The sequence below is a fragment of the Gymnogyps californianus genome, chromosome 3, assembly GCF_018139145.2.
Source record: "Gymnogyps californianus isolate 813 chromosome 3, ASM1813914v2, whole genome shotgun sequence".
NCBI classification, from domain to species: Eukaryota; Metazoa; Chordata; class Aves; order Accipitriformes; family Cathartidae; genus Gymnogyps; species Gymnogyps californianus.
In genome coordinates, this window is record NC_059473.1 from 30,070,337 (window position 1) to 30,087,265 (window position 16,929).

General features: G+C 37.2%; 1 protein-coding gene across 1 annotated transcript in view; it reads right to left on the bottom strand.

The window, feature by feature from the left end:
* Positions 1-338: 338 nt before the first annotated feature.
* Positions 339-16,929, bottom strand: part of SRBD1 (S1 RNA binding domain 1) — a 135,019-nt gene continuing 118,428 nt past the window's right edge. The window contains exons 21-23 of the mRNA XM_050894954.1: positions 16,201-16,353; positions 4,349-4,533; positions 339-742 (exon numbers count right to left, since the gene is read on the bottom strand). Coding sequence (XP_050750911.1) covers positions 453-742; positions 4,349-4,533; positions 16,201-16,353 — 628 coding nt within the window. The 3' untranslated portion in view covers positions 339-452. The remainder of the gene's footprint in view (positions 743-4,348; positions 4,534-16,200; positions 16,354-16,929) is intronic.

Consider the following 16,929-nt stretch of genomic DNA (forward strand, 5'->3'; position numbering starts at 1 on the left):
CGACTAACTTAAAAAGATCACTTTTTTCTACAACTAGGTGCCCTCTTTTAGACTCTCAACCAGAAGACAGGCAAACTGAATGGCTGTTTTTTGAAGGGGAGCAGTAGATGTGTCTGCCCGTGCAGTACTGACTAAAGATTAAGACAGCAAATCTTGCACAGACAGAACAGATAAGAGATCTGTCTGACAGTCCACTGGAATTTCATTTGCTCTGCAGACAAAATAACAAGGCTGCTTGGAGGTAATCCAATAAACTGTTCCAACAATTATTAACAGAAAGGATTCAAGAAATGTGGAAAAACTGTTAGATTAAAAAAAAAAAAAAAAAAAAAGCAAGGCTGAAGGTTTCAAAATTTGTTCATTTTCAACACACTCATTAAATGCCTGAATCTCCAGAACCTTGCTGACATTACTTAACCTTTAAAATGAAGGCTCAATCATAAAAAACCCTCTCATAAAACACGAATAAGATCCAACGTTATCCTCAATCGAGGAATATCGACATTAAGCACTTTAACTTCCACTCTTTCTCCAGGACCTAACCCCAGGCTTCTTCTCTTCTTCACTTTAGAAAGTTTTGCTTCTGTTATGTTTCGCACTGGAATCAAACCTGCTTTTCCCACACCAATATCAACAAAAACTCCAAATGGCGTCGCATTTTCAACTTTTCCAGTCAGAACAGTACCAACACTTAAGTCTTCAAAGCAGACTATGCTTCTCTTGAAGTCAGGTTTATCAAAATCTGTTATAAGAAACAAGAAACAAAAATAAGACACTGAAGAAAAAGCTTGTATTATTTTCTAAGTGTTGTTTCCAGCTGATTGTTTCTAATCAAGAAGTCACCTCAAGGTAGCTCTAAGGTCCCAAATACTGCTTCATTACGTTTTTAAAATAAAGACCTATCTGTGATAAACAACTGATTTCTTGTATTTTATTAATCACTTAAAAAGACTATCATTAATGGAGTACTAAGTATAGTGAACTATGTGGTATGAAACTATCTGTAAATCTTCCTGGAGCTAGGGAGAAATGACTTGAGGTTACTCTTACTTGAGCTACTTAAATTATACATAAAATTCTATTCCTACACAAATTTGTATACAGGAAGGTGAACGCTCAGTCTCATCACATACTAAAGAGAAAAGTCAACAATGCACTGTTCTTAGGCTTGCTGTTCATCTGCACCACGACATCACACAATCAACTGCTTCCCATGACATCACACAATCAACTGCTGCTTTGCACTGACAACTTAAAAATCACACATGCATGATTATAAGCAGGTAATATCCCAATATATTAAAGTTCACATTCTGCATTTAAGGACACAGATAGATCTTTTAAACTCTCTTGTTACTTGCATACCACTTTCTGCTCCTGCAGAAAACCCTTCTGAGCCATCTCAACAACTTCCCTTTCAACCTTTTCCTACTGCTGTTTTACCTTTTCCAAGATATAATAGGACTGAGATTTTCCACAGAGAGCATCACCAAACCAGGATTGCAACCATTTTCCTGTATTTGCCTTTAAGAAATAAAATACAACCTGAACAAGTTTATAGCTAAAATGCACTGGAAATCAATCAGTCTGTAACTTCACCAGGCTGTGGATCTGTATTGGGTTTGTGTGGCAAGGGGCTACAAGGGTGGCTTCTGTGAGAAGCTGCTAGTAGCTTCCCCTATGTCCAGAGCCAATGCCAGCTGGCTCCAAGACGGACCTGCCGCTGGCCAAGGCTGAGCCCACCAGTGATGGTGGTAGTGCCTCTGTGATAACATATTTAAGAAGGGGGAGGGGGAAAACCCTGCGCAATCGCAGCTGAAGCAAGGAGTGAGAATATATTGAGAGAAACAACTCTGCAGACACCAAGGGCAGTGAAGAAGGAGGGGGAGAAGGTGCTCCAGGCGCCAGAGCAGAGATTCCCCTGCAGCCCATGGTGAGGCAGGCTGTCCCCCTGCAGCTCATGGAGATTAACGGTGGAGCAGATATCCACCTGCAGCCTGTGGAGGACCCCACAATGTAGCAGGTGGATGCCCAAAGGAGGCTGTGACCCTGTGGGAAGCCCGTGCTGGAGCAGGCTCTGGCAGGACCTGTGGAGAGAGGAGCTTATGCTGGAGCAGGTTTGCTGGCAGGACTTGTGACCCCATGGAAGGGACCCACGCTGAAGCAGTCTGTTCCTGAAGGACTGCACCCGTGGAAGGGACCCACGCTGGAGCAGTTCATGAAGAACTGTAGCCCGTGGGAAGGACTCACGTTGGAGAAGTTCGTGGAGGACTGTCTCCCATGGGAGGGACCCCATGCTGGAGCAGGGGAAGAGTGTGAGAAGTTCTCCCTCTGAAGAGGAAGGAGTAGCAGAAACAACATGTGATGAACTGACTGCAACTCCCATTCCCCGTCCCCCTGCACTGCTGCAGGGGAGGAGGTAGAGAATCTGGGAGTAAAGTTAAGCCTGGGAAGAAGGGAGGGGTGGGGGGAAAGTGTTTTAAGATTTAGGTTTTATTTTCTCATTACCCTACTCTGATTTGATTGGTAATAAATTAAATTAATTTTCCCCAAGTCGAGTCTGTTTTGCCTGTGATGGTAATTGGTGAGTGATCTCTCCCTGTCCTTATCTCGACCCACGAGCCTTTCGTTATATTTTCTCTCCCCTGTCCAGTTGAGGAGGGGAGTGACAGAGCTGCTTTGGTGGGCACCTGGCATCCAGCCAGGGTCAACCCACCACAGGATCAAACCCCAATCGAGTACACAAGTGGGCAAATGCAGCAATAGGCTTTGAATGACATCAAATTTTTTACTGAAGCAATGTTCCTAATTGCTGAAGTCCAAAATGGTTAACCCTTTTGTAACATTATACTGTACAGTGGCACTTCAATGAAAAAAGCAACTAAACAGCCATTCAGGGCAACGAGCACAGGAAGATTCAGAGGAATGATGGGAATCTTTTTAAATGTTTGAAAACCTGGTATTTTCCCCCCATCCTAGCAGATTCATTACAGTTACCTGATTAGCTGTTCAAATTTAATGTTAAAAACACAATTTCTTGCAAGAAATGCCTTGCAAAACCTTGGCTATAAAAAGATTTTTAAAATAATGTGATAAAAATATCCTATTCTTTCCCTTTCCCCAAATAATACTTCCCATTTTCCTTTGTGCTAAAATAATTCAGGAAAAATAAACAACATCGAATTTCAATCAAATTTAAGAGGTTACATAGGAAAGCTACTCTTTTTCTGCAATTCCCCAGCGTCACATCTCTACTGTTGGGAACAACAAGGGAATTGAATCTTAAACCAAGATTATTTTTTGAATCAGGTTAGAGTACAAACCATTCAATCTGCTTGAGCCCTGTTAGAAGTGATGCATTTCCTCACTGACAGTCACTAGCAGGGTTACAAAGACAATGAATTACAGCTATACAAGGCTACTAGGCTGCCTACTCCAGTCACAGAGTCTGTCTACAGTAATACTGAATGTACTGGATCAGTAGAATATGAATATTTCCACTGAAGATTCCCTTTTGCTTTTATATCTTCATATGTTAATAGTCTATCCTACTGTAATTTAGATGGGAGACCACCAAAACAAATGGAGACATCCAAAGATGTCTCATCACATTTTCAAGATCACTAGCGGGAAATACTTATAAAATCTGCAAGGAAACTACTAATGAACCCAAAAAAGTGGGACAGAATTTTGTTTTTTTTTTCAGCATAAGTTTATTATTTGTTATTACAAGCCTGTATTTTTGCTGCCTACCTTTATCTCTTGCTGTCATAAGAGAATCCAGCTGTAAGTTTCATTAAACAACAGCATCTCCAGATGTTTTACTTCACTGCTTACCTCACCTTTCTGCCCCTGCACCTCAAACTGTTCAGCACTACTGCAAAGTTTTAACCAAGGTAGGTCACGATCCATGTGCTCCAGTTACACTTGTCTCCAGGAACTAGTGCAATAGAAGAGCAGAACTACACACTACTACACTACTGCTCCACAGACCTTTATTATTACTGTTTCAGCTTGGTCTCAGCATTCCCCTCCGTGATGGAGGGCCAACACAGATTTAATCAGTATAGAGTCAACATATTGAAAATATTTCATTTGTTAACAGCCATACAAGTCCCCTTCCTATAGCTGAAAATGCCATGATTTAAGACAGGATTCACACTCCCTACCTACTGAGCTAGAAAGAAACATCTGACTACAACATAGTCTTTACCTTGCCTGAGAAAAGAAATGGAGTTACACGTCCATGAAAATCTACTACTGACTTTAGAAGAAGAAAATGTGCTGTTTTAAAACTGGTGTGTAGAACAATCAAACTGAGATTACAACCTTCAAAACAAAGGTTTACCTGTTCGGATGTCAAAGCCTTCAGGCTGAGTCAGACCATCAATGATCAGCTGCAGTGTGTGCACTGTTGTATTTAGCCTTTTGGCTGTGCCTTCCAGTCCTTCCTTTTGAATTACTGCATTTACTTTTTGCTGCATATCTGATTTTCCTATGTCATTTGCGTTTCCTCCAATGAAAGATAAAAACCTGGGAAGTTCAAACAAAGACACAGAGAGAGATTTGTAACATCCTTTAGCAGGAACTGAACCTTTGCTATATTTAGGGGGTTTAATTACTTTTGCATTGATGCATGAACAAAACTTCTGATAAAAAAAAAATATGAACAGTGAACAGTTTCCCAACTGCATATCCTCTCAACTCATCACTGATCAGAGACATACACGGAAACTTAGTCTATCTGTATACATGTATCTCCTAGAATAGATTACAAAATTAGAAGCAAAATTTCAAAATGTAAATCCCTTCTCAGATCGATGATTTCATCTCATGCTAAAACCGAATCTGATTATGACTGAAAGATGTCTTTTACCATGAAAGTTCCCTAGAAATAAGTGAGAGTTCTATAATACCATCATTTTTATTGTCACTCTCATTCAAATTAAAGTGAATGGCAATTTAGTAAAACAACAATGAACATTTAAAATATTAAATATGAAGAATCTTTAACCAAATTTAAGAAAAACTTTACATAAAATACTTCTCTTGTCTATGAACTTCATGATTAAGAACAATTAGTTTTTCAGAAACTAGGAAATTACCAAGTCAAATTAGTTACACAACACAAACACCCTTATCCTTCCCTATTGTTGCATACACACACACATAGCAGACAAATTTGGACTGGCTTCTAAAAAGGCTGAAAAGAAATACTTTAAAATAAATATGTCTTGATCTGTGATCTCTTTGTTAAAATAAAAGAAAAAACCCAAAACACACTTACCGAGGTTTTTAGTTCAGCAATGTTGGCAACATATGCTGAGAAGCGCAGAGAATAGATGACAAAAATTCACATGCAGACCCTACTCTTTATTATCAGTAGTGATGCTTTAGACAATGTTTATTTATCACTGAATAAATGTCCTTATTTTACTGAAGGACTTAAAAATGCAATCCAAGTCATTAATGGATAGAAACCAATGAAAATGAGGATGCAGCTCATAGAAGCTGAGCCACATTGTACTAAACAAAGCAATTTGTCCTTTTCTCAGTAGACACTTCAGTTATCTGTCCTGCTGCCCTGCTCTGCATCTCACCATGAGTAAGCCTCTTCTACCCTGCTTTATCATGTCCCTTATTGTTGGAGGAGGGCACATGGCTTTTTGCATGTTCTCCACCACAGCAGACAGGTACAATTATTGTCCCTGTCCTCCAGAGTCCGAGTAAACGTTCCTTCCAAACTCCTAAAAGACATCCCTCCTTCCTGTCCTTATCCTACCTCACAACGGGTGTAAACTACAAGCCACAAAAGAAGCGCTGACCAGCAGGTTCATGCCCTGCACTTGGGAGTGGTGGGAGACATTCCAGCCCCATAAGAAAGCAAAAGCCCCTGGTACTCATCCTCCTTTCCCCTCAACAAGAATACATGCTGTGCTTTTATCAAAACCTGAGGCTAGTATTTCTTTTTTGCAGGAGACACAGTGGGGTTTTTTTTTGTTTTGTTGTTTTCTTTTTTTTAGCCTGAGGAATCCAACTGACATCATTTCAGATGGTGAGTGTACAAAAAGTTATATGCACTGCAATACAAAATTAAATTTCTTTTTGAGAAAATATAAATTAAAGCACTATCCAACTTTTAATAAATCACAAAATTCATTTTTAAACAAGGGCAAATCTTCACTCCAAAATGTCCACTAATTTTGACAAAAGGAGGACACCCATTAAAATTGGTTGTCAGGACTTCCACTTTTTTACTGAATTCAAGTGCAAGCATGGCGATTTAAGTGGACTGTTAGCTCATACACACAGATTTGCACTTAATAGTGATAGATATAATTTTCACATTAATTTTCTTAGTGCATACAGATCTTTCATATGGCAGCGTATGAAGAAAAAAATAAAAATTAGTAAGGATTCAGTGGATGATGCTGTTCTCAGGCATTATTGAATTTTTCTTTGATTGACTGAATTTCAACTTTTGACATCACTTTTTAAAGTAGTTTGAGGTAGTTTGGAAACAAAGTAAATATCAAAACAGATGTGAAATTGTTTATAATATTAAATACAAATTTTTATTTTCCATAAACTAACAACAAAACACTACTCCTCCTCAAATATTTTGTCTAATAAGAGCCTACATACGAAAAATATCAGACCTTCTGTGAAACCATCTTCTGTTGGTCTCAAAAGAGCCCTAAAAGTGGTTGTAATGATAATACTGAAAGTGTGAGTAGGTCCAGGCGAAGCACCCTTCACACAACTCCTTGGGGCTGCTGGCTGCTAACGTTGATGGATGGACAATGCCCCACCAGAGCACTAGTGACAGGCGGCAGCTGCCCCAGCTTTGACTGACATGCCAGATGTAACACGACAAACCCGACCAGCCTCATGACTCAACCTTCTAAATAATGTATGCTTTACCGCCCGCCCCTATAAACAAGTTTGCTGACATTCACGTACTTGGCTTTATTTCACTTCAAATGGAAATTCAGCTCGAGTACCTCCAAGTAACGTTTTCTCACCATTAGGATTTTGCAGAAGCGCATTCACTTTGTGAATCGATAATGGGGTGGGTTTCGCTGCTAGTAAGCTCAACCACATGGAACAGCCACCGAGGTATAAAAAACCCCGTTACGTACAAAACTGTTGAACGTGTGGACAATGCAATCAGAATGCATGGCGCTATGTGCAGGCTGCTGGAAAGAAAACCAGCCCGAAACAGGACACAATGCAGGTGCCTGAGCCCTCAATTACTATTCATGAAAGTTATTTCGCCCCCTGCTCCTTCCTCTGCCTCCCCCACCCTCCGGAAATCCCAATAAAAGTATTTATCTGACATTAAAAAGGATTCCTCACCCAGGCAAGGGTGGCTGGTTTGGGCCCTACATTATCAATTACAGTTGTTTAAATAACTTACTAACATGGTTACTGCTCAGAATAAAATTTTGGCTCCACCTGAAGATGATGCTTAAACATGTGCCCAAGTCTAAGTACATGAGAAGTCCCACCGACCTCAGCAGAATTATTAAGGTTCTAAAAATCAGGCATTCGGTTAAGAATATTTCAGAATTACGAGGTATATTGTAGGCAGAACAGAGCACTGTAACAAGGTCCAGCATGCACATACACACAAAAGAAATAATCTTTAACAGAAACAATATATTTCTATTTTGGAAAGTCTCACCTTTTTAGGTTAGGTTTTGGTAAAACCTATGTATTAAAATACTTCCAAATAAAAGCAATTTCTTAGTGATTACAGATGTAGTTTTTAAAAATACTGTTGAATCTAGTTATATATTTAGTGTATCATTTTCACTCAAATGAACACAGCCTGAGGGCACTTAGAACAAAAAAATCAATATAAAGCACAAATCTCTGACTGAAAAGTGGTGCATTATATTGATCATTTCTATTTTTAAATGTCAATGCTAAGAACAAAGTTAAATGTTTCCTTATTAAAAAAGCAACCCAGCGACTTCCTTCGAGAGTTATTTCAAGGTCAGAAAAAAAGGATATAGTTGGTAATAAGACTGGGATATGGCTGGGGGGGCGGAAAAAGGTTTCCCTTAATTTACATATTTTGACCTTCGTAATGTTAAAGTGTCTCACCACAATCTTTGAAATATCTCACTTACCCAATTTGTAAATGACAGTTCCAGCTGCACAACATAAGAACATGAATGATCTGTGCAAAAATGAAAGCCCTTCAAGTATTTTCCTGGCTACATATGTGAACTAAATAACATGTTGCAGTAGTTCAAGTGGTATGTTTATCTACCAGAAAGATAAAACCTAAAGAAAGTTAACAGAAATGGAAATGGGAAAGACGAGACGTTTTTTCTGAAGTGAGGTCATTCTTATAAGATACACTATCCTTATTTCCTCAAATGTTGAGTGTCTGAGTGAATGGCGAACTTTCTGTTCAAGGCACATCAACTCAGATAAAAGCTGCCAGAGTCTTAGGAGAGTCAGAACAGAGCGAAATTTAGCTGGTTTAGAGACTTTGAGTTTTATGGGTTTGAGATTTAGAGGATACTCAGAAACCTCCGCAACCACCTTAGTTTTAAAAGCAATCTTTGCAGTCTTACAGGACCTGCAGAGAATGGTCATGGCTAAATCACTGATGTTTTTATTTAATACATAATTTCATCCATCTTACCCAGATGAAGAAAGAAAAGTAGCATAAATGTAACAAATAAGCACATCATGTTCACTTAACATACACATCTGCACAAAATTATAGCACAGCCCTTGCAACGCTTAAAAGATAATGCAAATTTCAGTGGAACGCAAAAAACAGCCAGAAAAGAGTAAAACTATTACCAAGGAAACCCTTCAGTAAATTTTTACGAAGTTACTTTAAACACCCCAAAAAGCTTCTTACAACATGCAGGAGTTCTAAAGCTTTGCAAGGGTTTTAGTCACAGTCATTTCTGTTTTATGTAATCATTTCCAGCAACACGACTTAAGAGCTGGGAGTACTGGATTCATTACATTAAAGCAACATGATACGCCATTACATCTTGTCACAGTGCACACATGAATTAATGGTAATGCAACATAATCACTCTGAAAACAAAACAACTTTGCATTAGCATGCGCTTTGTTAGGTAAAGTGTACATTCATGACAGTAGCAAACTTAAATTATGCAGACATTTATGTTTTAGTAATGTTTTGAAATGCAAAAGCATTATTTGTATAATGCAGATGTTGACTGTTCTTGTTCTCACAAGATACGGATCCTCAATTTTCAACTACTGATGCAGATTATATATCAAACAATATTTGTGCATTACTCTCTGTAATTAGTTGCTGGGCACAGAAAGTTAGTTTCAAATATATTTAAAACTGCTTATGTGGTTTAGCCAGATAAGGATATTTAACCAGTATGTTTTCCCTCAAATGCATAAATTATTAATAGTATAGATTATCTGACTGCATGCAGAAGACCAGAAAGCACTCAGATAGATTTATATGTTCAAAATGTCATAAACTAAGAAACAATGAGTTTCTAAATGAGAAAAGAAATTCAGACACGGTTACGCTGCAGCATAGCCACTTTGCTACCATACCATTAGGCACGCTGTTGTTAGCTGTTTTCATGACTACCAATATATCACATAACTGAAGCGTAACCCGAGATACAAAATAGTGAAACATGATTAGTTATCCACAAAGAATTAGTACTACAGTTAAGGAGATCGTTCCATAAAAAAGTTCTTTTTTTTCTTCATAATTTTTTTAATAAATGCAACCAGTAGGAAGTTATGTAAGTTTCAAAAATTTCAACAAATGAAAAAATACCACTTGATTTATGGGTCTAGTATTTATAGTGTAACTAGAGGATAATTCTTTGTTATTTCCAAGTTCTTCTAATCATTCTTGTTAACTGTATATTTCACATCACATAAGTTTTTAAAATGTCTTTATCGGATGGCAATTAAGCAGTGAAAGCCTTTCTCCTCTTCTATTTACTGACAAGATAACTTTCAAAAATACGTACTCTCAAAATGCAGCTATTAAGTTAACAGTCAGACCTGTGAATAAACTGGCCTTCTAAAGTGATGAATATTAACTATTATTTATTAGGCTTAATAGCCCTAATTCTGCAAATGTTCTCCTTAATTAGGGTTAGCCATTTCCTATTGAAAATAGTCATAGAGATTCATTAATTTACCGAGCTTAACTTTTTTTAGGCTTTTTAAAAAAGAAACTTAAGACTTTACTAAAAAGTATTATTTTGCACATTAAATAGCTTGAATACACACACACACGCGCGCGCGCACGTGTGTGTGTACATGCAAGTACGGTCTTACTGAAGTGGACAAAAGATATTTCTGATGACTTTGTAGTGAATTTAAGGAAAGGCATCCTACCACAGTAGAAACTCCTATCCTCTGTAAAATACTCACATGTGACTGTGCTATTAAATAGAACACAACAATTTGGTTTCATTGGTCAAACACCATACTAAGTAACTATTCCCTCCCTGATTTCTATTCCCTTAAGCATTGCTTCAGTTGCTCAGTGACAACTAGGGGACAGAAGCAAGCCAGCCCGGGAGAGAGCTGGAAATGCTGTCAAAGGACAAGTGTGCAGTTGCATAAAGGGCAGGAGAGGAAGACCTCTTTCTTTGGGTGGTCTCTCCTAATCAACAGTTTTCCTTCCGCATTGTCTTACATGTCAGTACTTGCCTTCAAAGCTAGAAAGTGCAGCTTTTCAGCATAGCAACTGAGACACTACGGATCAGCTGCTACATCCACCCATGTAAAGAGTAGCAGAAACACGAGATATATTTGAAAAAAGATCAATCCATCTACAATGGAATATAAAATGTTATCAACAGAAATGCTTTGCTGAAATGAGCATCAAATCCAAATGTTTTACTTTGGTGAAGAATAAGCACATGAACAAGTGCTTTGCTGAATCCTCTTGGGATTTTGAAGTCCTTCTGGGGATATCAAGCAGCATTATCAATACACAGTGAATACATGAATCTTCACTGCAAGTCACTCTGCTCAGTACATCAAAAACTTCTCTTAAGGCATAATCAACTGCAGTAAGAAGTACTATCCTCTACCAGGCAAGGTCCTAAACCTGGGTGATTAGCCAAGGAAGATCCTCACCTGCATTATGCTAAATCACAACTTTTAGAAATATTTTACCAATATTTATAAGTCAGACTGAAATACAACCTGTCTGCCAGATGCTGCAATCTGTGAGCAGCAAATACACATTCTGAGTGCCAACCTTTAGCAAAGAGCATTTTTATGAGATTTAAATAAAAATCAGTAAATGTTAAGATTCAGTCATACGAAACCAACTACACCCAGCAGACTGATACAACAAAGAAAAAACATTGCGTTTTCTTTCCAGCATTTAGGTTTATAAGCATAACCTGGTTGTAACTTCTTGGGACTTCCTAAATGTTTCCTTGGTTTTCCTACCAGTTCTTTTACAATACGTACCAAGAAACTGGATATGCTCTACATGTTGTATTAATTGTGTGTGGAAGATTCTGCCACCATAAACTGGTTTTCACATATAGACTTTTCAGAAACTTAAAACACAGCTCTGCTTTGCAGGAAAATATGCTGCCTACAGAGGGTTTTTTTTATTTATTTAACTTTTACGAAATTCTGATTCATAATATTTAGAGGTGTTTGTAAGCTTGATCACTGCACATGACAAAGCCAAGCTTTTACAGTGTGGAAACCATGAACAAAAATGTTTTGGTCATCTGCAGAGTGTGTTAAATCACCAGTAGGATGTTTTCCAATTATTTTACAGAAATTGTACAGATTTTAAGTTAAGATGTTTAAATGCCATAAATCAATCATACCAGCACCATTTGTGCCACTGTAGTAAAGATTACATCAGTGTTCCCATTATAAAAACCCCTATTTTTCAGGGGTTTCTAATTCAGCCATAAAAATTGGCTCCAGCCTAAAGCTTGGCAACCAAAGTCACCACTTGGGAGCAATTCTTTTAACCATTTTTTTCTTTTTTTTTTTTTTTTTTTTAAATGGATTGGCCTTTCAAGCTACAAAATAGTTCAGAAAAAGAAAATTAGTGGTCTCCAATTTTGGTGAACTTCTATCCCTCAAAAACATTGTTTTAAAAACTGATAATTTTGTATGTCATAAATCTGTAATGTGGACTGCTGTTTTTGGGTAATTTGGATAGAAGCAGTGGATAAAAGTCACCAGCTTATTTTGTTTAAAAATAAATGTAATTTCTCATGAAAACTTTTAATCCAATAAAATTTTCACAAACTACTTTCTCATGGCAAGATGTGGTAGACATTGCATGAGGAAACCTTTATGACTCATTTATGCAGCATCTATTCCATTCATTTTAATTTCTGTGGTAAGAGGTATGTAAGACTGTATTTTGATGCCTTGAATCAATTCTGCCCTTTGGTAGCACAGATCCACCTGTGAGCTTGCCATCGTCCCTGACAAAGTTCTGTGTAAGCACAGAAAAAGAAGAAAGAAATACTTAGAAAGCAGCAAAGCAACAGAGCTCCTCTAAAACGTATTTTGTTTAAAAATATATGTATTAAATACTGATTCTAGCCCACTTCTAACAGTCTCAATTTTTCTCGTGCACATTAATTTAAATTATAAGAATTATCAATTAGGTTTTAAACCTAGTTTAGTTCTAACATGTTAAAAAGTCCTTTGGATATTGGTTGATTTCACTAAGACACCTCAAATCAACAACATGAACATGATGTGATCTTCAGGCTCTCAGAAGCTTTCTCATAAACATAGGCTCAGCAAAAGGGAATGACAAGCCCAGTCCCATCCACTGTCTATCAAAGTCAGCAAAACTCATCAACAGCCCTGATAAGCTTTGGGCTGAATCCTCCATGCAGTCTGAATTCCTAGTAGAATTTTTTCTTAATTCATATTTAGGCAGCAAATCGGTTTGGAAAGCTGTTTCCATAAGTTCCAAGAAGGTTAACAGCTCATACACTTTTTTTGAAAAGTCATTTTAAATATATAATCATTGCTAAATTATAGCATTAGTAGCTTGAGGGGAAGATGTCTGGTTTATATTTAGCCCTTATGTCATCAGTATCAATTTTTAACACTATACTTCTTGGATTTTGTCACTTTGCTGCAGAGCTGTATTTTCTTTTCTTCAAACATCTATCTGCAATGAAAAAACATTAGAGATGTTTGCCCCCTTCTCCACACCTTTTTGTGATATCAAGCTAGCACATGTTAATACAATCTATACCATAAAAGTTATCACCTTTATATTTAATGAGCTTTCACGGAAACTATCTTTTGATTGCAAGAAAAAGAAAAATACTGTTGAACATAGAGTACATTCACAGAAAGCACAGAAAGCACTTGGAGACTTTTTTTTCCCCACATTAAACTATGTGTAGAGATACTCATAAATGTAAGAAGACAACAGAGAAAAAGCCCAAAGAAAACAGAAAAGACTGATTCAGTTACAGAGATAGATGCTACGCTTATTAGTTTTGGTGTTCCATTATCAGATACTGTTATTGTGTTTTTATATTTGTTTTGATATCAACTGATTTTCTTTTGCATAAAAAAACCCTGTACAGTACAATACCTACAACACACACTTGGATCTAAATACTTCACCTGAAAATTCAGTCTAGAAAGACAAAGTGTTTGGTGAGAAACAGAACAGACAATGGCACAGCTAGAAACTTACTTTAATTGCATTCGCCAAAGAGAAATGATGTGATAGGTAGCACTGGTCTGTAGCCAAGTCATACTTCTGCAATGGCTTCGCAGTTCTCGAAGTCCAACAAGTTTGACCCTAAGCACATTTTAAGAATCAGCAAGGTACCTTCTAAGCAGTGTTGGCTGTGCAATAGGTGGCAGCCTCCTCTCTGAATCATGCATAAGCCTGTGACTCAAACCACACTCTTTTGGTTGAGATGTAAAACTTGTGCTTGTTAATTTTTTTAAAATTTTTTTTTTTTTTAAATAGTGCTCATTCTGGGCTCCCAGCCAAATTCCAAATCACAATTATATGATTTGTGATACCTACTGAAATTGTGTCCAGAATTTCAACTGTATGTGAATATCTGAGCTACCCTATGCAGTAATAATCCCACTTACCACTTCAGATATAAAAGTAATCTGTGCTGCTCTGGAAACAAAGTCACAATTCTTTATTTTCTGACCAACTTTTGTGATGGTATTGTGTGTAAATAAAATTCCTGTAGTATTCCACCATTAACTGGCTATACTTCTCTGCTCCCTGAAGCAATCTTTCCACATCAGCCTTTAAGCGAAGCCGGTAACACTGTGAACACTTTTACTGATTATTTTATTAGTGTACCAGGGCTGGAAAGCTAAATGGACTATTAAACAAATCCTGACTACTTGATATTTGAATTTAATGAAATACAATATTGAAGATCAACTTTAAAAAAAAAAAAAAACAAAACACAAAACAAAAAACATTGACTCACTCTGAATAATCTCCAGTAGGGGTGATCAAGCTTCCTCACCCTATAAGCCACCTACCAAATGTAAGATCATTAAGATCAGGCCCTTGTCTGATTTTTTCCACAGCTATGCATAGGGCAGAGAACTAGTAACAAATGCTGATGCATAAGAAAAAGAAAAGGGAAATGGTCGTGGAAAAGGAGAAACCAAAGTTATCCACACACTGCACAAAAAGCATGGACTCTAGCAGGCAATTGCATGGTGGCCCTAGAATCAGGTACAAAGAAGAATGAACTGTGTCAGGGAGAGGATGGAAACAAAAGTGCACTGCATGCCTAGCAGAAGGAAAGCACAAAGACCTATGCATAGGAAGTTGTATATGCAATTATCTCCACCGGAGAGAGAACAAAGCACACACTGTAGAAAAGGTGTCCTAAAAATGCAAGGTCCTGTAAGACTTTTTTAGGTAAGAAACTCAAACTTCATGAATTCAGAAATTCAGTATATCTCTCTGAGGCTTAAAGATGGTTTTGTGTATAAAATAGGAAGCATGACTGTTTCTCCAGGAATAATATTCTCAACAGAGATCATAAGAATCCTAAAGCATCTAGCTACTGCTGAAATTAGCTCCAGCACGTTTTAAGAGAAGAACCTGTTCACTGCAAATCACTTAAAAACAATAAATATGTACTGGTTTATGGTAAGAGATAATGTTTTCTCAAGAGGACAAGCAGAGTCCAGTTTCAACCAGGGCTCATGATAGAAAGGATCACAGCTTATACTAGCTTTTACCAGCTGCAGTATCCCCTAACCAGAGGCACACATGGATTCCTAATTACTGTTTTCTGACCTATACAAAAACCATTCTCTTCTTTTAGCCAAAGGTCACTTAGTAAAACCACCATGGTGTTCATGTATTCGGGAAATTAATATATATATCTTAATTAGATTTGCAATATCAGAATTTAATTTTAAAGGCTCTTAATAATGACACAGGCTCACGTATGTCCATGCACTTGTGCGCACACTCAAACACACAAATAAACAAATTCTGGTGGTCAAAATTCACTACACAGAAAGTCTGTTTGGCACACGCTTAACATAAGGAACAATGTAAAAGCAGTTCTTAATGATGCAGAGGTATTAAACTACCGCTGACTGAAAATTTGCATGGCATTTCAATTAGATGATTTTTAAGAACAAATAAAGTTATGTTTGAGTTATGGCCTTTTACACAATATATGGGGGCAAGGTAGAAGAAAAAAAAAAATCAGCTTTTAGACATTTTTAGAACAAATGATTCGTCTCCACACTTTGTGGACTGAAAGTCCAAACAAAGTGATGTGTGGCACAAGGAGAGTTGGCAAACAGAAGGAAATCGAGAAAAGTGGCCTCAATGAGGTGCAAACCGGTGATATGAAAAAGACAGGGTCATGGGAGGAAACTCTGGTGAAGTTTTGAAAATTCACTGATTTCCTCACTGAAAAACAACATGAAACCAAAAAAAACCCCAAAGACTAAAACTAAAAAACTTGCATGCACATAAGAGGCAAAACACACCAATTGAAACCCTTCACTTGTAAAGAACTTCTGAAGCATACCTTTTTCTTGAAGAAAGGGGAGAAAGCATCAAATTAATATAAGTATTCCTGTCTCAAAAGGCTGAGCAGGCTGTTGTCAGAAAAAATCAGTACTTTCATTTTAAAAATTGACAGCGTCAATGGTTCAAAAAGCTTTCCCACTGCTTACCTCATTGCAATGTCATAAGACTCTGGATGAATACAAGTTTGGTCCAAAGGATTGGGCTGTTGCGAGGCACACAGTGTTGGTTTGCTCTTCTTTTTACCCTGTGTACCTGCTTTAGTCGAAAGCGCATGACTTCCAAGTTCAGTTTTCTTACTACTGTGAGAAATCAAAAATGGACATCATTCTCAATGAACAAGATCCTAGCCCAGTGCTCACACGTGAAAAACGCAATCAGACTTTTATATAATGTTCATTCTTTAAAAAAAAAAAAGTACAAAACCCCTAAAAGGTCACTGTGGGTGAATCTTAACAACACAATTATAGGATATCAATGTATGCATAAATTAATTTAAAATAGAAACAAACATTGGGAAGAGATTCTGTGCTTCATCAAAATTTCTTTGTGATGACAAAAATATAAAGAAAACACTACACAACCTATTGTATAGTTTGCAATCTGGATAGCATCTTCTGTCTGTAAAATGGGGACAATTGCATTTACCTACTTGATAAAGATCTTGTGAGGACACTTTCATACTTAACTGTCGATTAATAGTCTGCATCATTTTAAATTTGAAAAATTTATAAACAAAATTTCCTATTCATACCATCTTTAGGTAAGCCAATTGCATCTCAAGCATATGTACAGAACAAGGGAAGTATGTGAATGCTTAAACATCAGAACTTAAACCACATTTAGTGACTTCCTATACTTAAATTTCTGAAGAATTC